At 40.2% G+C, this 20,763-nt stretch overlaps 1 protein-coding gene across 1 annotated transcript in view; it reads left to right on the forward strand.

The window, feature by feature from the left end:
• AP3S2 (adaptor related protein complex 3 subunit sigma 2) overlaps positions 1 to 20,474 on the forward strand; it is a 52,790-nt gene extending 32,316 nt beyond the window's left edge. The window contains exons 5-6 of the mRNA XM_043984933.1: positions 8,015 to 8,122; positions 18,670 to 20,474. Coding sequence (XP_043840868.1) covers positions 8,015 to 8,122; positions 18,670 to 18,798 — 237 coding nt within the window. The 3' untranslated portion in view covers positions 18,799 to 20,474. The remainder of the gene's footprint in view (positions 1 to 8,014; positions 8,123 to 18,669) is intronic.
• Positions 20,475 to 20,763: the final 289 nt, after the last annotated feature.

The following is a 20,763-nucleotide window of genomic DNA, read 5'->3' on the forward strand; positions in this document are numbered from 1 at the left end:
CTTCAACAACTACCTCTTCCATCCTTGGCCAAATTTCCTCAAGTTCTCCATTTGAAATTCTATATATTCTATATATTCTTCATATGCTACCTCATCCACAAAACCTTCCCTCCCTAAATACCTTATCCCAAAGTGATTTCTCCCTCCTCTGAACTTTTCTACTATTTTTATGGCAGTTTTATATGATAGCTTTGTCTTATAGCTATTTGTCTTCATGTCATTTTTTTTTTTAATTGTCAAAAAATGATCCCTTTCAGGGTAGGGATCATTTAGCATTTATGTTTGTATTCTCCGTAATTCCTTGTTTGTAGTAGGTGATTAATAAACATTTGCTGAATGAGTGAATGAAGTCAGCTTTTATTAATTATCTAACATGGCCAGGTAGATGGTGCAGTAGATGGAGTACCAGGAAGTCAGGATGTCCTGAGTTCAGATCCAACTCAGACACTTAGTAGCCCTGTGACCCTGGGCAAGCCACTTAAACCGTCAGTTCCTTGATCTGTAAAATAAACTGGAGAAGGAAATGGCAAACCTTTCTGATTTCTTAGCCAAGAAAACCCCATTGAAGAATTGGGCATGACTGAAAAATGATTCAGCAACAAAAATACAAACAATGTACCGTCCTAAGCACTAGAGTGAGGATGTGATGAAAAAAAACAGACCAGTCCTTGCCTTCAAGAAACTTAAATTCTACTGAATTGATTTTTTTTTAAAAAAGATGTATAAATAGAGACTAAATTAGAATTATTTTCCTGGGTCTCTACTGAATGAGAAATTAATAAGATTTGTATTTTCAAATTTCTTTTGGGATGAGTTGGATGGACTAGATCAAACTGTGGTCATTGTCTTGCATAATCTGGACGAAATCAACAAATTAGAGGTAGAAAAATCCTCAGAACTAAATGGCACATCCCTGAAAACTTAAAAAAATTATAAGAATGAGAAAGAATGGGGGGCGGCTAGATGGCGCAGTGGATAAAGCACTGGCCCTGGATTCAGGAGTACGTGAGTTCAAATCTGGCCTCAGACATTTGACACTTACCAGCTGTGTGACCCTGGGCAAGTCACTTAACCCTCATTGCCCCGCCAAAAAAAAAAAAAAAAAAGAATGAGAAAGAATGCAAATATGGAACTATTGGCCAGAATATATAACCTCTTGATACAAATAGCCATGTGCCAGTAAGACTGGCACATTACTTGTCTATAAGAGAGACTACAAGGAAGACTGTGGGAACTGCAGTCTTATTATACCAGGCGGGCTTGTAGAACATAAAGTAAAGGGTAGAATCTTTGAAAACACAGTATTTTAGGGAAAGGGCAACGTGGATTCTTTAATGGGAAATTATACTTGAATAATATTTTATTCTTGAAAAAGGCATGTAAACATATCTACAAGGAATGTGTGTCTGATACCATGGGAAGAAAGAAAAGATAGAAGTAGATAATAATCAATGAGGATGATGAAGACAAAAAAAGGCTTTTGAATTTTAGGATTAGAAGGTAGTTTCAGTAGAACGATCATGGCAAATGGTTGTTGGTAAGAGGTTGATAGATAGTAGATATATCAAATATAGACATCTTTTTAAAATATTTCATTGAGGCTTTTAAAAAAAACATTGCGGGTGGCTAGGTGGCACAGTGGATAAAGCACCGGCCCTGGATTCAGGAATACCTGAGTTCAAATCCGGCCTCAGACACTTGACACTTAAGCTGTGTGACCCTAGGCAAGTCACTTAACCCCCATTGTCCCACTTAAAAAAAAAAACAAAACAAAAAAAACATTGCTGTTTCTACCCAATGATATGAGCATGCACACATACACACTCACACTCACACACACACATACTCTCTCTCTCTCTCTCTCTCTCTCTCTCTCTCTCTCTCAAGAACTCTCCATTCTAATACAATGGTACAGTTAAAAAAAATGACAGATCACTCCTCTCTGGATATGACTGTGTTGTCTAACATAGTCTAACAATGTCTAACCATATATGTGTCCTCCTTTAAGAAGCCTTTTTCCTATTATAGTTGTTAGTACTAGCCTTTCCTACATATTTATTTTGTCTATAACTTGTATTTATTTACCTGTAAACATGTTTTCCTTTAGTAGAATGTAAGTTTTTGAAGGCAGAGACAGTCTCACTTTTTTGTATTTGTATACCCAGTGTTTACTAGTAAATAGGAAGGGGGAGAGAAAGGTCAAAGGAAGGATTTTTGATATGGTTGTGAAGGCCTGAGGGATTTGTGGGAACCATTGGAGAGAGAGAAATGGAAATACAAATAAATAAAGTCATAAATGAGCAAACAGAGAAGGGTAGAAGAAGCTTCAGATATACTATATGTAGAAATGTGTGTGACAGTGTAAATAGTTCTAAATGCATTTTTGGTTTGTGGTTGTCTGAAGTTCAATGTACAATAAATTGTTTTTAACAATTACACAGAAGAGAAAGCTGATGATTATTACAGCAAGGTTCTGAAGGTGGTGAGACAGTGTGTATCAAGAATATAAGTAGAAAGATTACCCTTTGTGAGGAGTATGGATGCTTCTCACAACTAGTTTCTAGAGATGGAAGGAGTTAGCGGCAATGATGATAAGTTTTGAAGACTAGATGTACCTCAAAAAAAGAGCTCATTGAGGGATGGTGGTACTTGGATGGTTTTAGGAGCAGCAGTGGATAATAGGGATTATGCTCAGCCCTCCTTCTGACCAAGGACACAAGCAGACATTACAGCTCCTAGGGTAAATTCAGTCAGAAGTGAGGGAGAAGCTTATCTGAGATACCCACCTTACTGTGAAAGACATGGACCTTCAGGGCCTGTGGCAGCACAACTTAGTCATACCCAGACAGGAGTGATCTGTCATCCAGAGACTCTGGTGTACTATTCCACTGATCCTTGACTCCTCTAATGCCTCAGAAACTGAGGAAAAGGGTAGATTCAGGAGGGTACAGAAGTAGAGGAAGACAAGTTCCAAGAGGGGCAGGTGACCTTGACAGACCCCTGGGGAGAATGGCCTGGAACCAGGTGCTAGGGCTGAGGGAGTAGAGGCGACCGCCTGGTCATTTTATGTCATTGCTTCCAGGAGCAAAGCACAGGAGATGACCTTGTGTAAATACTCGGAAAGTGAGAGTGCAGGTGAAGTTTGATAGAATCATAAATCTTAGTACAGATTATAATTCCTTTACACATTCTGTTTTGTATAGTTCGTGTGTGTGTGTGTGTTTATGTGTATGTGCATGTGTGTTTCTATAAATCTTCCATAGAATCTACTGAGTATATCCACTTGTAGTATTGGCTGGCCCACCCCTTTTTCTGAATATATATGTCCTGGTTGGGTGTTCCGTGATTGTTGTTGTTTGTCCTTTGTTCTCAAAGAGAACCATGACATTGGGATGTGAGGTCATGACTTGCACTGAATTGGATTTAAGTGAGGGAGGGCTGTGCAAGGTCACCAACCTCACTTTCTCCTCTAGAGCCATCGGGGTCCAGTGGCAAGAAAGATATCAGGATAACTGGAGATGGCCCTGAATTTTTAAGGCAATTGAGGTTAAGTTATTTGCCCAGGGTCCCACAGCTAGTATGTGTCTGAGGTGAGATTTGAACTCAGGTCCTCCCAACTTCAGGGCCAGTGCTCTATCCACCTAGTTGCCCCTGTTCCATGATACATAGCCATGTAAGATGAACAGGGGAATATTGGTCATATGGACAGACATTTGCTACAGCAAGTAGCCAGGACCATTGAAAGCATTACACAGTTATCCAGATGTGATCTAGCTTCATTTCCTCTTTATTAGTTCTGGGCCCAGTTCATTGTCTGTCTGTAGCACATGTCCTACATAGATATAATACATGCATATATATATATATATGTGTGTGTGTGTGTGTGTGTGTGTGTACCTGCACTCCCATATATGTATACCTATGCATACATAGCAACATGCATGTATATGTATTGTGTATATATTTTATGTGTACATTTACATTTTATACATACACATGCATCTGACACACATACAGCGCTAGGTGGTGCAGTGGATAGAGCACTATGCCTCAAGTCAAAAAGATGTGAATTCAAATCCCGCTTCAAGTCACTACTAGCTGTGCAATCCTGGACAAGTCACTTAACTGCTCTCTGCCCCAGTTTCCTCATTTGTAAAATGGTGATAATAATAGTACCCCCCTTCAGGGTTGCAGTGAGGATAAAATGAAATAATATTTGTAAAGTGCTTTGCAAACCTTAAAGTATTATATAAACACTAGCTATTATTACTATTATTATGTATACATTTATGTATCTATGAGGTTACAGAATAGAATCCTGTGTGATTTTAACATATGTTTAGGTGACATCTTGTTTGAATACCCTCCAAGAATAAGGAAGAGGACACTTTAGCTACGCAGCATGATTATCTTCAAGCCTGTGAAGGGTTATCATGGAGAAGAGTATGTACAGAACTAGGAATGAGGGATGGAAGCTGCAGACAGATTTGACAAAGGGAATGAGGGACTGCCCCTCTGGACAAAATTTTCCTTTCTCCCTTTTCTATATTGTTATTAACATATTGTTTGCTAGCATAGGGTATTATATTCTGTTATTTTTGGCTGTTTCATTGAGCAAACCATACGTGTTTTCCAAAGAAACAAAGGGGGAGGGGGGAATGTGGTTAAAAATTATATGTGGTAAAAAATTACTGGAATTTTAGCTGACTCATTTGGGAGGGGCCACACCTGGCCCACCCTGAAGTTACATATGCTACTGAGGTCAGAAGGAGAATGCTCCATAGGCAGTTTTTGAAGGACCTCCCCTTTTGGGGGAGGAAGATTGAATGCTCCTTGAGGGGAGGGGAGGCGCGCTCTCTCTCTCTCTCTGGCTTCTGCCTTTCCAGTGGCGTAAGCTACTGTAGACTTTACAGGTTTTGATGAGTGAACACAGAAAACCCTAAATTCCTTTGAATTAGCTTAATTGGAAACAATCTGGGGATTGCATAGGCTAAGTTTAGAGTTAAGAGAATTTATCTGTATATTCTTTTTTCTACTTCCTTATCTTTTTTTTTTTTTAGGGCAATGGGGATTAAGTGACTTGTCCACGGTCACACAGTTAGTCTTATCTTTGATTTTTATTAATTTCACCTTTGTTGTTTAATTAATTCCCAAGTAATAAAATCTGATCCTTTTGTGGAAAAGAAGCTGTAAGGCTCCTTTCTTATTGGCCTGGGAGAAATATCTTAAAGGGCAGTTCAGAGGGGAAGGAGCTTTGAACCCAAAGGTCCCTCATTATTTCCGGGACCCCAATAGTTTGGCGAGTCACTCAATTAACGGTCCGTATATTAAATTTCGGCCCTCACAGGAAAAAAATTAACAATTTAGAGCTACATCTTTTGCTCTTAATATTTTGTTCCACTAAATCAGATTTCCCCCCTCAAATCAACAGACAATAGAATAGGATCTTATATTTGTATACTTCTGAATCAGTTGTATAATACCTAAGATGACCAGTGTAGAAGAGCATCCTCCAAAGCCTGCTTTCTCCTTTGTCATGTTTTCATTTAAAGCATTTTTTCATGACTATAGATAGCTTTGGTTTCTTTATCTGAAAACTGCCTTTTCATATCCTTTGACCATTTATCACTTGTATTCTTATAAATTTGACTCAGTTCTCTGTATATATGAGAAAGGAGACCTTTATCAGATATACTTGCTGTAATTGTTTCCCAGCTTTCTGCTTTCCTTCTAATCTTGCCTGCATTGCTTTTGTTTGTGCAAATAATTTTAATTTAATACAATAGAAATTATCCATTTTATATCTTGTAATGCCCTCTATTTCTTGTTTGGTCATAAATTCTTCCCTTGTGCATAGATCTGACAAATAAACTATTCCTTGCTCTCCTAATTTGCTCTATCATGTTTTCATTAAAGCTCTCCTTATGTTCAAGCATAGACCATTCTCATAAAAATTTCTAGAACTGAGGCGGCTAGGTGGTGTAGTGGATAAAGCACCGGCCCTGGATTCAGGAGTACCTGAGTTCAAATCCGGCCTCAGACACTTGACACTTACTAGCTGTGTGACCCTGGGCGAGTCACTTAACCCCCATTGCCCTGCCCCCCCCCAAATTTTTATAGAACTGAGGGAGTGGTGAGCTGGAAGACACTGTAGAGATCTTCCATTCCAACGGCTTCACTTTATACATAAGAAAACTGAGTTTCTAAATCATTGTTTTTTGGCTTAAGTTTTGGCCATCTTTTCCATTCTCAAGAGTCCCTCTTTTGGGCTATCTTAAGTTGATCCATGCATGCTTTTAAAATTGTGAAGCCTCCGGCATCACTTTGTTCTCTGTATTTGAATACGTTCAGTTGCTTAATGATACTTCAATAATACTTGACATTTGAATAGCATTTTACAGTTTTCAAAGCACTTTCACATACCTTACCTCATTTAGTCCTCAGAACAACACAGTGAGGGATACGGGGCAAGAATTATCCCCATTTTATAAAAGAAGAAACTGCACCTCAGAGAGATTAGTTAATTGACCCACCCAAGATCACAGGACACATATGACCATCCTGGTCTCTTTCTACTATACCATTCCAAGTTACTGTCAAGACCTTTAAATTCCTTACTTTGAAGCTGCCTTTGGTTATCTTTTTGGAATGTATCTATTCTCCCAAACCAGACCATAAGCTCTTGGCAACAATTGGAAACATCTTACTATCTTTTTGTTTTGTTGTTATTTCCTATACTGAGTGTCATATAAAAGATATTATGGAAATGTTGTTTTATTAATTTGTTTAATTTCACCTATCAGACCCCAAACTGGATATTTCTGGGCCTTCTGGTACTTGTGCATTTGCTTAGTCAGTATTTTCCCTTGGAGCACAAAGTATATAACTGTTTCTGTGGAATTAGCTTGGGCAAGTGGCTTTATTCTGAGTTGGCAGCCGTAGGGTATGGAATGTCCTCCACCTTTGGTGTGAAAAACACTAATTAGACAGAGCCAGAGTCTACTGATATGTCTTGAAAAGTAAACAGGCTATGAAATTATATTGAACAAGTTTGGCTCCCAAAAGGACACCTTCATCTCACCACCCCCACCCTACTTTTTTGTAGACATCGGGGACTGCAGATGTGGTATACTGCATATGATGTCATACTTTTAAAATATATTGCTTTAGTTTACTGAACAGTTTTTTTCTTTTTTACACAGAATTACTCTTTGGCAGTATGTTGGTGGGATACTTTGGATGATGTAGGTGATATAAAAAAAGGGCTATCAATAAAAAGTTATTGGAGAGGGGGAGTGAAAGAAAGATAGTTTAGGAAGAATCTGGTTTCTTATCCCTGCCATAAATTTTTCCAGGTTGTGTAGAGGGAAGGAAGTGACTTAATTTTCCCTCAGTCTCTTGCTTTTAGTAGCTAGATCTTTTATACAGAGCTAATATGAAGTTACTTCTCAACCATGTCAGCTTGACTCTTTATCTTATTAGGTGAAAGGACAAATATGGCTTTATTCTGTTACCAATCTTAATGGTAAAACCATATAGGCTGGGCCTCATATGCAATTAGATGCTCCTACTAGATGTGGCTTAAAATGAGGTTAGTCATTATGATTTACTTGAGACCTGGTGGAAACTGATCCTGTCCTCCGTTAAGAAATGTATGACCTAGGTGCAGCTAGGTGGCGCAGTGGATAGTGCACTGGCCCTGGAGTCAGGAGGACCCGAGTTCAAATCCGGCTTCAGACACTTAACACTTACTAGCTGTGTGACCCTGGGCAAGTCACTTAACCCCAATTGCCTCACCAAAAAAAAAAAAAAAAGAAGAAGAAGAAGAAAAAAAAAGAAAAGTATGACCACAAGATTAGGAGTTGGGGTTGGAGCCCTTCACCATTGACTATAGCTCAGTTCATGTCTCCTCTTTTTATTCTCAGTTTGCAGCATAGTCCCTGCTTTTTCTTCTTGGAGGTGCATAGTTCAGACCCAGAAGCTCTGATTCCTCTTATCATTGACTCTCTTTTAGGTTCATTATATCCTGCAAGAAGTGGTGATGGGTGGTATGGTGCTGGAAACGAACATGAATGAAATTGTGGCTCAGATTGAAGCTCAAAACAAATTGGAAAAATCAGAGGTAAGTAAGCCCCGGGGATTCCATTCCCACGGGGAGAGTGTGGTTTTGTTAGAGAAGGACAGCCAGCAGAAAGAATGTATAGATTTGATACTTCACTTTGTCTTCCTACAGCCAGCCTTTTCTTCTTCCATGGGGATGGGCAGGGTCTAGTAGGAGAAGCACCAGATGAGGGAGAAAACCTGGATTAGTCTGGATTAATCTTGGCTTAGTCAAGATCACAGAATCTTGGAGTTGGAAGGGAACTCAGAGTCTGTCTAGTTCAACCTGTACTTGAAAAATTCCTTACACATCCCAGCCCTGATGGCTATTCATTGTCTGCTTGAAAATGTCTAGGGATGGGGCATGCTAGGCTTACCTCTTGAGTCAGTCCACTCCATTTGGGAATGATTGGAATTGTTCATTTTTTTTCCCTTTGTCAAATCTGTCTGCAGCTTCCATCCCTCATTCCTAGTTCTGTACATACTCTTCTCCATGATAACCCTTCATAGACTTGAAGATAATCATCCTGTGCCCCTGAAGTGTTCTCTTCCTTACCCTTGGAGGGGATGGTGTGAAGTCCTCTCTACCTCCTGGATGTGTGCAAGTTTTTCAGTGGCCTTCCTAAGGTGTGGCACACAAAATTAAATATAGAACTTCCAGGGTCTTCTGACAGATTCAGGGGGCACTGTTGTTTCCCTTCTTCTTCACTGTTCCTCCCTTAAAGCAGCCCAAGATTGCATAAGTTTTGTATTGTTAATGAGCTTGTCGGTCTACAGAACTCTCAGATCTTTTTCATAGGAATTATGTCATCAGTTTCTACATCCTAGGCCGGTGAAGTCTTTTTTTTTTATCATTTTTCTTCCTAGAGAAGAATAGAAGCAAAATTACCTTTGAATAGTTCTTCCGTCTCTGTGGAAGCTATTTATCATTCTCCACATTTCCCTAGCAGCCATCTTTCCTCCTTTAATCTTCTTGTTGTTTATTTGTTGTTTTCAGTCGTTTTTCAGTCATGTTTGACTCTTTGTGACCCCAAGCTTTTGCTGCTAGAACTCACCATTTGACAAAAATTGCTAGGAAATTTGGAAAGTATTCTGGCAGAAATAAAGCATAGACCAACATCTCACACCACATACCAACATAAAGTCAAAATGGGTACAAGATTTAGACATACAGGATGATATAAGCAAATTAGAGGAGCATGAAAACTTTTACCTGTCAGATCTCTGGATAAAGAAGGAATTTATGACCAAAGAGATAGAGAGAATCATGGAAAGTAAAATGTATAATTTTAATTAAATGAAATTTAAAAGGTTTTACATAAATCCTATGCAGCCAAAATTAGAAGGAAAGCAGAAAACTAGGGGTGGGGGTGGGGGAACTTTTACAGCAAGTTTCTCTGATAAAGGCTTCATTTCTTAAACATATAGAGAACTGAACCAAATTTATAAAAATAAGAACCATTCCCCAATTGATAAAGGTCAAAGGATATGAACAGGCAGTTTTTAGAAGAAGAAATCAAAGTTATCAATAGTTATATGGAAAATGCTCTAAATCACTATTGATTAGAGAAATGTAAAATTAAACAATTCTGAGATACCACCACCTTACATTTATCAGATTGGTTAACATGAGAGAAAAGGAAATGACAAAAGTAGGAGAAGGGATATGGAAAAAATAGGGACACTAATACACTATAGGTGGGGCTGTTAACTGGAGAACAATATGGAACTATGTCCAAAGGACTATAAAACTTCAAATATTCTTTGACCCAGCAATAACACTACTAGGTCTGTATCACAAAGAAATGAAAGAAAAAGAAAAAAGACTTATGTATACAAAATATTGATAGCTGTTCTTTTTGTGGTGGCAAAGAATTAGAAATTGGGGCAGCTTGGTGGTGCAGTGGATAAAGCACTGGCCCTGGGGAGGGAGGGAGAAAAATCTGAAATTGTAAAGCATGTATAAACAAAAGTTGAGAACTATCTTTACATGTAACGGAAAAAATAAAATATCTCATAAGAAAAAAAAAATAAAATAAAAAAATAAAGCACTGGCCCTGGATTCAGGAGTACCTGAGTTCAAATCCAGTCTCAGACACTTGACACTTACTAGCTGTGTGACCCTGGGCAAGTCACTTAACCCCCATTGCCCAGCAAAAAAAAAAAAAAAGAATTGGAAATTGAAAAGAATTATATATTGTCAGTTGGGGAATGGCTGAACAAGCTGTGGTATATGATTGTGATGGAATAATATTGTGTTATAAGAATGAAGAGGGGTATGGTTTCAGAGAAACCTGGGAAGACATATATGAACTAATGCAAAGTAAAGTAAGCAGAACCAAAGAGCACTCTACACAGTAATAGCAATAGTTTAACGGTACCAAGCTATAAAAGACTTAGTTGCTCTGATCAAGACAAAGGACTCAGGATGAAAAATGCCATTCACCTCCAAAGAAATAACTGATGAACTCTGAGTACAGATTGAAGCATATTGTCCCTCCCCTTTTGGGGGGGGGCTTTTTGGGGGGCAACATGTAGAACACATGGCTAATGTGGAAATGTGTTTTGCATGACTTCATATGTTTAGTGGGTATAATGTAATACCCACTTGCCTTTTCAATGGTTGAGAAAGGGGTTAGAGAGAAGGAATTTGGAACTCAAAAAAATGAATGTTTTATAAATAAATTTTTGGAGAGAGGATTACTCCTTAAGACAAACAAACAAAAAATTTTCATCTCCAACTTCAAAATAAGCAGAGGGTGGGGATGGAAATTTTTTGTTTGTTTCAGAACAATGCCATTCTTTTCCTTATTGAGCTTTTTGAGAGCTCTGACAATTCTATTTTTGTGTGTATTGTCCCCAGCACCTGGTACTGTGCCGGGTATATAGGAAACAATAAATGCTTGTTAACTGGTTGCTTTTGTATTCATTTTCATTTATTAGCTCTTGTTTCCATCCATCTGTATTTTAATAATCAGTAATAGTGGGGGCAGCTAGGTGGAGCAGTAGATAGAGCACCGGCCCTGGATTCAGGAGGACTTGAGTTCAAATCCATCCTCAGACAGATGACACTTACTAGCTGTGTGACCCTGGGGAAGTTACTTAACCCTCATTGACCTGCAAAAAAAAAAAAATCAGTAATAGTAAGTCTTCTATTCATTCAAATCAGTCTCTTCAGACAACTCCCTCTTTTTCTTCCTTGTCAAGATTATATGTTTGTTTTATCTTCAAAATTTAATTCTTGTGAACATTCTCTCTCTCTTGTCAGAGTTCCCTGTAGAATTTTTGGTCATGACTTACTACTATGTGAAGTCATCTTTCAATATATATAGGATACGCGTCATCCGACTCATCTTCCCTGTCCTTTTCTAGTGTAGATTTTATTACGAAATGGTAACTTCCTCTTATGGTTCTAATTTCTACTTTAGCAACCAATTCCTCCATACTTTTCAGAATCAAGTTCAGAATCAAGTTCAGAATAGCAGCTCCATTTGTCACTTTCCCTACTTTTTTTTTTTTTTGGTGAGGCAATTGGGGTTAAGTGACTTGCCCAGGGTCATACAGCTAGTAAGTGTTAAGTGTCTGAGGCCGGATTTGAACTCAGGTACTCCTGAATCCAGGGCTGGTGCTTTATCCTCTGTGCCATCTAGCTGCCCCCCGCTACTTTTTGAAGAATAAAATTCTCATTAAGGCAAAACAGCAATTTTTCAGCTGCTTTGCTTTTGGCACAGGGTTTCAGCAGTTATATGGGTATCTCAAGTCCCCCATTACTGCCATATCATGTCTCTAGGCCAGGTTTGTGATCTGTTTCCTTGTCTATTTTCTCCTGGCAGGTGGTCCTATTACAATATAGCTCCATTTCTTCTATTAAAGAATCATTCTTGGGGCAGCTACATGGTGCAGTGGATAGAGCACTGGCCCTGGAGTCAGGAGAACCTGAGTTCAAATCCGGCCTCAGACACTTGACACTTACTAGCTGTGTGACCCTGGGCAAGTCACTTAACCCCAATTGCCTCACCTACCAAAAAAAAAAAAGAATCATTCTTTCTAACATTATTTCCTTTTTTAATTCCTGGGTTTCCTTCCATGAAGACATGTTTATAATTTCTAGTGTCACTTTGTACTCTTTTATATGTTCTATTTCTTTTGAACAAGTATACTCATTGGATATCATCACCATATTCCAATCATGAGTCTTATCCCACCAAGTCTCAGAGATTCCTATCACTGAAAGGCCCAAATTGCCCCCTTCATTAAAATGGCAAATTAATTTTATCAGCCATACTTTGTACATGTTTATGTAGACATCTGAGACAATTTCCTAGCTTTGTGACAGATTTATTTCCAAAGTCAGTTAGCTTCTTTGGGCCTCAGTTTCCTAATGTATAAAATGGATAACTTAAGTTATCTTCCTCAAAGAGTTTTTATGAGGCTATATGGGGTATAATGTATACAAAGCACTTTTCTTTTTTTTTTATAGAATTTTATTTTCCAAAATATATGTAAAAACAAAATTTTAACATCAATTTTTTAAAAACTTTGTGTTCCAACTTCTCTTCCCCCCTCCATTCCCATCCCCCACCCACAAGAATTCAATCAATTCAAAATAAGTTATACATGAGTAGTCATGGAAAAATTCCCATATTAGCTAGTTGTGAGAGAAAACAGTCAAAAAAAACAAAACTTCAGATTAAGGAATTGTCAAAGAAGAAATGAAAAAAAAATTTTTTTAATGTGTTTCCATCTGTTTTCAGATACTATCAGTTCTTTCTCTGCAGATGGGCTGCAATCTTCTTAAGTCCCTCAGGGTTACATTGGATCATTGCCTTGCTGAAAACAACCACATGCTTCCCAGCAGATCATCCCCCACTATTGCTGTTATTTTGTATACAGTACATTTCACTCTGCTTCAGCTCATTTAGGTCTCTCCAGGTTTTCCCCATAGCATCCTGTTCATCACAACCTCTATATCAACCTTAAGCTTGACAGAGAATCTTCTTCACAAAAGCCCAGCAAAGTAGGTACCATACATTTTGCCATTATAATCAATGATCATAACTATTTCCCTCCATCCCACTCCCTTCCCATGACATTTACTCTATCTTCTTTTTACCTATTCCTCCTCAGGGGTGCCTTACTTCTGACTATCCTCTCCCTCGCTCTGCACTCCCTTTTTTCACCCTTCCTTCCTTGTCCACTTCCCCTCCTATTTTCCTGCAGTGTTAAATAGATTGCTCTTCCCAACTGGGTATGAAAGCTATTCCCTCCATGCGCCCACTCCAATGAGATCAGGGTCCCTGAGCTAATTCTGTGGTCTAAATTTTTCTTCCTCCCTCCCTCCTCAACCCTATCTATGAGATCAAGCAATTCCATATGTCATACTGGTGCAGTAATGCAGAACATCTTCATCTTCCTTGAAAGTGTTTTGCTTTTTACTGCTCTCTCCCCCACTCTGTCCTTTCCTCCTTCCCTTCCCCCCCTTTTCTCCCTCCCTCCCCCCCCCTGCCCTGGGCAAAAGTATATTATTATACCTACTTGAGTATGTATGTTAGTCCTTCTTTGAGCCAATTCTGATGATATTAAGGTTCATTCACTCCCCAACTCCTTCCCTCTCTTCTACTCTCCTCCATAAGCTTTCTTCTTGTTTCCTTCATGTGAAATACCTCTCCCCAGACCATCTCTCCCCTTCTCCCTCCCCCAGTTTATTCCTCCTACACCTCAACCCTATTTTAATGATGTCATCATGGATTAGCTAGGTGGCACAGTGGACAAAGCACCAGCCCTGGACCCAGGAGGCCCCCCAAGCTCAAATCAAGCCCTAGACATAAGACACCCCTCCCCGTCTGCCCTACAAAGAACAAAACATACTTTACAGATATCATCCCTTCATATTCAGTTCAGCCCTGTCTTCTGTGAATTTCTTGTGAAGAATTTTTGTTTTGTTTAGTTTTGTTTTTTGGTGAGGCAACCAGGGCCAAGCGACTTGCCCAGGGTCACACAGCTATTAATTGTTAAGTGTCTGAGGTCACACCTGAACTCAGGTTCTCCTGATTCCAGGGCCGACGCTCCATCCATGGCACCACCCAGCAGCCCCTGAATTTCTTATTGAGATAGTTCTTATGATTTCAAAGTATTATCTTCCCATGTAGGAATGTAAACCGTTCGATCTTTTAATATCCCTCATGAAGTCTTTTTCCTGTTTACCTTTTTATGCTTCTCCAGGATCTTGTATTTGAAATTCAAATTTTCTATTCAGTTCAGGTCTTTTCATCACAAATGCTTGAAAGACCTCTTTCTCATTGAAGTCTCATTTTTGCCTCTGAAAGATTATACTCAGTTTTGCTGGGTACGTGATTTTTAGCTGTAGTCCCAGTTCCTTTGCCCTCTGAAATATCATATTCCATGCGGTCCTTTAATATAGCTCATAATATAGAGGCTGCTAGATCTTGCTTTATTTATCCTTATTGGAGCTCCACAGTATTTGAATTCCTTTTTTCTAGCTGCTTACAATATTTTCTCCTTGACCTGGGAGTTCTGGAATTTGGCTATAATATTCCTGGAGGTTTTCCTTTTGGGATCTCTTTCAGGAGGTGATCGGTGGATTCTTTCAATTTCTATTTTAGCTTCTGCTTCTAGAAATATCAGGGCAATTTTCCCTCACAGTCTCTTGGAGGATGGTGTCTAAGATTTTGTTTTGGTCATGGTTTTCAGGTAGTCCAATGATTTTCAAATTATCTCTCCTAGGTTTATTTTCTAGGTCAGCTGTTTTTCCAAGAAGAAATTTCACACTGCCCTCTATTTTTTCATTCAGTTGGATTTGCTTTACTGTGTCTTGGTTTCTCATAAAGTCACTAGCTTCCATTTGTTCAATCCTAATTCTTAGGCAGTTATTTTCATCAGTTTTTTAATCTCCTTTTCCATTTGGCTTTTCAAACTGTTGACTTTTTTCTCATGACTCTCCTGCATTGTTCTCATTTCCCTTTCCATTCTTTCCTCCTTTTCTCTACATCTTCTTTCTGTTTCTCCTACTTTCTCTTCAAAGTCCCTTTTGAGGGGGCGGCTAGATAGCACAGTGGATAAAGCACTGGCTCTGGATTCAGGAGTACCTGAGTTCAAATCTGGCCTCAGACACTTGACACTTAACTAGCTGTGTGACCCTGGGCAAGTCACTTAACCCCCATTGCCCCGCAAAACAACCAAAAAAAAGTCCCTTTTGAGAGCTTCCATGGCCTGAGACCAGTTCATATTTTTCTTGGAAGCTTTGGATGTTGGAGCTTTGACCCTGTTATTATCTTCTTCTTCTGAGGTTGTATTGTGGTCTACCTTACCCCCAAAGAAGTTTTCGATGGTCTTCTGCTTTCTCTGCCTGCTCATCCTGGCTTACTATTTCTTGGCTTTTAACTCCTTCTTTAAATGTGGTACTGCTTCCAGGACACACTGTTCAAGCTACAGTGTGGCCTGGGGGATGATTGGGCTTCTTCTCAGCCTGCCTAGCCTCACTTACACTTGATTTTAAACTCTCCACTGGGGGGGGGGGGCCCTGCTTCTCGGCTCCACTCCTGTACTCAGCTTCAGAGGGTCCCAGGTGTTTTGGGTTGAGGGGGGGCAGGCTTTAATCTCACCTGGCCTGTTCTCAGATCCGGAGATAACCTCAGGCCTATTTACTAAGAAACCAACCAGCAAAGCTTTCTGTGGTGTGCTTCTCAGCTTCCGATGAGACTGCTCCCCTGCTCTCCTCCCCCGCCTGGGTTCCCCCCCCCCCCTCAGGATTTCTTCCTGGTTGCCCGCTGGGGTGGGACAGTCGAATCCTTCCCCCCAATCCACTGGTACCCCTGCACTTACCCCTCCCAGGCCAGCCGTTCAGTCCAACCGCGCGCTCAGTTCCAGAAGATGTCAGTGCTGCAGCCGATTCAGAGGCACTGGGGCAAATTCCTGTGGCGGGTGTCTGGTGTGTCGGCCCGATTGTGGGGTTAGGCTTTATTCGTGGCCCAGCATGGCCCCCTGAAATCTATCTATAGCTGGAGAAAACTCTCAGCCCGTATTTTTGTGTGTTTTTCTGCCCCAAGGGTTCTTTTCTTGCTATTTTTGGGGTTATTATATCAGGAGCCCTGTGAGCTTAGTGTCTTAGCTCTGCCCTCCCCAAAGCACTTTTCAATAATAAAGCAGTATATAAACGTGAATAGTAGTTATTCCAACAAAGCTACTTACTTCTTGTTTGTTGTTCAGTTGTTCATATGTGTCGCTCGCTATGTCTGGCTTTTTGTGAGCCTGTGGACAACAGCCAGTACTGTCAGTGGAGTTTTCTTGGTGAAGATACTGGAGTGGATTGCCATTTCTTTCTCCAGAGGATTAAGACAAACAGGTTGAATGACTTACCCAGGATCACACTGCTAATAAGTGTCTAAGACCAAGTTTAAACTCAGGTCTTCCTGACTCCAGGCCCAATGTTCTATCCACTGAACTACCTAGTTGGTTCTTAAGCTACTTACAGCAGTGACCAAACCTAGAAAACAAACAGGTAGGAATAAAATTTGAAATGGCAGGATTTTCCTGCTTGCAGTATGGGTGGGAAAGCCAATTGGTATGTCAAAAAAAGCAGCCAGCCCCTGACTGTTGGTGTTTTAGTCCATGCTTTGGTTATTTGTGTACCTATTCCAAGCCACAGGGCTTCTGGAGGAGCCCTGGATCAACTTCTCAGATTCTGGTGTAATTTTCTAGTTTGTGTGTCCTCTGCCTCTAATGGAGCACACACTTAGAGTCAGAGTTCCAAACAAGCATTTATAAGTGATAACTGCACAAATCATTGTCCTGAGTGCTAAGGATACAAATGGAAAAGTTAAGAGAATTCTTGATTTCAAGGAGCCCATGTTCTATTAGGGGAGACAGCACATATAATAGGCTTTAGCTCTGGGTCCAGTGAGAGGCCCAGTGCTCCTTGGGGTGCAGTGACAAGGCAGCCTCTTTTTAAATTTTAATGCTGTGTACATTGATAAAACCATAATTGTTTCTTATGTTGAGGTATTTGGCAGTGCTAAAGACTTTGGTGGTGAGAACTTTTCTGGGTTTTTAGTAGCTGTAGCTCCTAAAAAGGCAGGACCATTGACATTTCCAAAGTAGGGGCTGAAAATAGGGGCAGATTGTCTGGAGGACAGTTGGGCTTATCTGACCTTTGGCGGTTGTTGGCATTGGTTCTGTTGGGATGGTGGGGTTTTTTCCAAAGGGGTTGCCCCCGTCAATAATGGTTGTGGAATAAGCTGGAAGCTGAACTGGTGGCTTGATAAGAGCTATTTTTTTTTATTCCTGGGGCTGTTGAGTCCAGTGTCCTGGATTGCTGCCACTGCAGACTAAAGGAAGATGTGGTCAGGGTCAGGACAGCGGTTTGATCTGCCTGGCACGTACTGCCTCCTGGGTACTTTGTTGCTTTAGCTGCCTTGCTGGATGACTTAGAAACCAAGAAGCTAGGTTTGGGTTAATGTTGATGTTTGAATCTAGTGTACTAAATCTCCCCTTGAATTCTCCCAGTTTCCTCAAGCAATTAAATGACTCTATTTGGCCGGGTTACAAGAAACTCTCTCTTCCATGAAGCCTGGAAGTTTGTGATCTGAAAGTCTCTCCAGACTCCTGCCGTAGTGGCAGTTGTGGTTTCTTTAGGAGTGTTGGCTAGCAGGCTGCTAGAAATAGCAAATGAATCAGGATCAAGTGGTTTTGTAGCTGATGAAAAAATAGACTTGATGGGTGAGGGTAGTATCTATGTTAATACACAGGAAATGGATAGTTAGAAAAAGGAGATCTTGAGAAACATCCCTGACAACTGTTCTAACTGTCCTCCTAATCCTTCTCTCCACCCCACCCCCCATGCCTGTTGTACATGATGGGGACTTTTTGGCCACCAGCTGCCTTCATATGATTTTCATTATGAGTCCTACCAATTGTACTGCACTTAACATGCGTGTCATTGGTTCCCACATTATATCCATGTGAACTTTCCAAAAGCCAACTCTTTCCTGTCTCTTGCAATCCCATTGGCAAATGACTGAAAATAAAGCAAGACAGTTACATTTCCCTTCCAAAAAAGGTTTCTCTGTGACTTTTATTTTTCTATGCAAGTCTAGTTGCTAAGATATCTGGCTTAGAAGAAAGTATGTGATCTTTCTCCAAATGTAATAACACATTTGCCTGGCCTTAAGGCATGGAGAAACCATATCAAATAAAGTGCAGAATTTAGTTCCCTATACTGGGCTTTGAGACTATTATATGAAGAACTGCTTGTTACACTTGAAGGATGAGATGGAGAAAATCAGAACTGGGAGGTACTATAATGCTATGAAAAGAGTTTTGGATTTGAAATCAAATAATTTGGGTTTGAGTCCTAATTGCCACCTAATACTGGTGTGACTTAGGCCAATTCACTTAGTCTCTCCAGGCCCTAGTTTCATCATTGATCCTTGGATCTGGTAGTTGTTTGACATTGACCATAAACATTTGTTTGTCTTGTTTTTTAGCATTAAACAGGCACTCAGGAGCCTATGATGATGTCATCCTGTTTATATATCTCTTTTCCCCCACTAGGGTGGCCTTTCAGCAGCCCCTGCTCGGGCTGTGTCAGCAGTGAAGAACATTAATCTACCTGAAATCCCTCGGAACATCAACATTGGGGATATCAACATCAAAGTTCCCAACCTCTCTCAGTTTGTCTGAGGACTGAAGGAGCATCAGATGGGTCAAGTGGAACTGAATCTCTTTGAAAACAGAAGGCCAGGCTAATCATGGATCTGAACAAAATTTGAGCCTTAGTAGCATTAAGATCTAAGGCCTGGTCTCTTTTCCTTTGGGCAGACTCATGGGTGTGGGATTAGGGAAGGGTCAATGTCATTATTTCACAATCTCTGTGCACATGTCCAATGTGAAGTTCTTCATTGCCTACAGGTACACCATTCATGTAGGGGATGCATATCCCACTTAAGTAAATCAGCTAGCGTTCTCAGATTTCCTGCCCCATTTTATTCTGCATGCTGAATCTCTCTGAAGGTGGTGGTTGTTTGAGTTAGTCCCCACAGACTTCATGGGGCAGATATCTAGAAAGTCATTATTCTCACCTTTCTGCTAGGTGCCAAGGATTGGCTCTTTAGATTCAGATTCAGGAAAGCTGGCTTTCCTCTGAAGTCTATGAAAAAATTATAGGGATGGGGGACCTGCGGGCTGAATTAAGGTGCTTTGTAGCCAATATTCTTCTGTCTAACCATGCTCTTTTATAGCAAATAACATATTCCCCCAAGAAAATATCTTCTTATCTGGCAGGAATCCAAGATCTGTTTTCCTAGGTGTTTTATGAAAAGTTCATAGTCAGAAACATGACAACAGCTGCCTGTTCCCTGCTTATCCACAGATTTACAATGGATCTACCACCACCCTACTTCCCAACAGATGAGAAATCTAATAAGCTCCCTGTTCCTAAGGAACAGCCCTGGTTGAAGGAGTACTTTGTGGGCTGGGAGCCTTACTTTTGTAGCAACTAAACGAGAGGTGATATTTGTATTATTTTAGGCTTATAGTTCTTTTGTGAGGAGTCTTCCCTTGGCTGACCTTCATTTGGTCTTCTGGGAGTTCTAAATTCAGGGTTGATGCTTCTACCTCTTCTGTATCATAAACCTGATGCAGTTTCCAAATAAAAGACTAGGACAGGAATCAGGTAGGAGTAAAGGAGCAGTGTATTTCAGGGGGTTGAGGTGAGAAGTGGAGATATTCCAGGATTGTAATGAGGACTATTGGCTGAATCTTGTGTTGATAACGTGTTAATGAGTTTAAAGAGGACCTTCCTGAATTCCAGATCAGGGGTGTCCTTTTCCTCCCTAGTAATAAATACTCCAGTACTTGCATATCTTTTTTTTTTTAATAGTAAATTTAGAGCTAAACTGCTCCTAGTCATATTGAAATTCCCATCCTCCCATCTGCCTTTCCACTGGACCTGATCGAGGCTGCAAAGCAGTTATTTCAGCCAGCACACTGTGTTACCTGTATGGTCAAGCACTTTCCCTAATGGTAGTTCTAAATCTTCTCAACCTAAGTGGAACTTCTGTTTTGTACAGAACTGTGTGTGCTGTCCTCTTCCCCTCGGGGGAGGGTGTGGAGAACTGAGCTGTCATTTTGTTTCTTAAGCTTCCTGAGAAGGTAAGTTTACTCAACTCATACGACCACGATTGAAGGATATTTTTGTCCATATTTGAATTGTGCAATTCATGACTCTTGGTTTGTTCACCCTATCGCATTTTTCTTTGAAGGAAAATCACTGTCACTTCACACTGACTTTCCTCAACCCCTCCCCAGAGGTCTCCCTAGTAATAAATGGATATAATTGTGCAAAACAAATCAACCTATTGCCTGTGTCTGAAAAATGTGTGCTTCATTTCATACCTACTGTTTGCCACCTCTTGGCTTCACACCTGAAAACAAACCAGCCTCCTGTAGATCAAGTTATCCCTAAACCAACCTGGGTCAGAGGACAAACCGGAGTTAACAGAAACATCTGCTTTGTTGGGTGCTGCTAATACATAAATCTAGAGCTGAAAAGGACTTCAGATGCCATCTGGTTCAGTCTCCTCGTTTTGCATTTGAGGAAACGGAAGCCTCCAAGAATATACAAGATTTGATTCAACTCAGTTCATC

The sequence above is a fragment of the Dromiciops gliroides genome, chromosome 2 (genome assembly GCF_019393635.1).
Source record: "Dromiciops gliroides isolate mDroGli1 chromosome 2, mDroGli1.pri, whole genome shotgun sequence".
Lineage (NCBI taxonomy): Eukaryota > Metazoa > Chordata > Mammalia > Microbiotheria > Microbiotheriidae > Dromiciops > Dromiciops gliroides.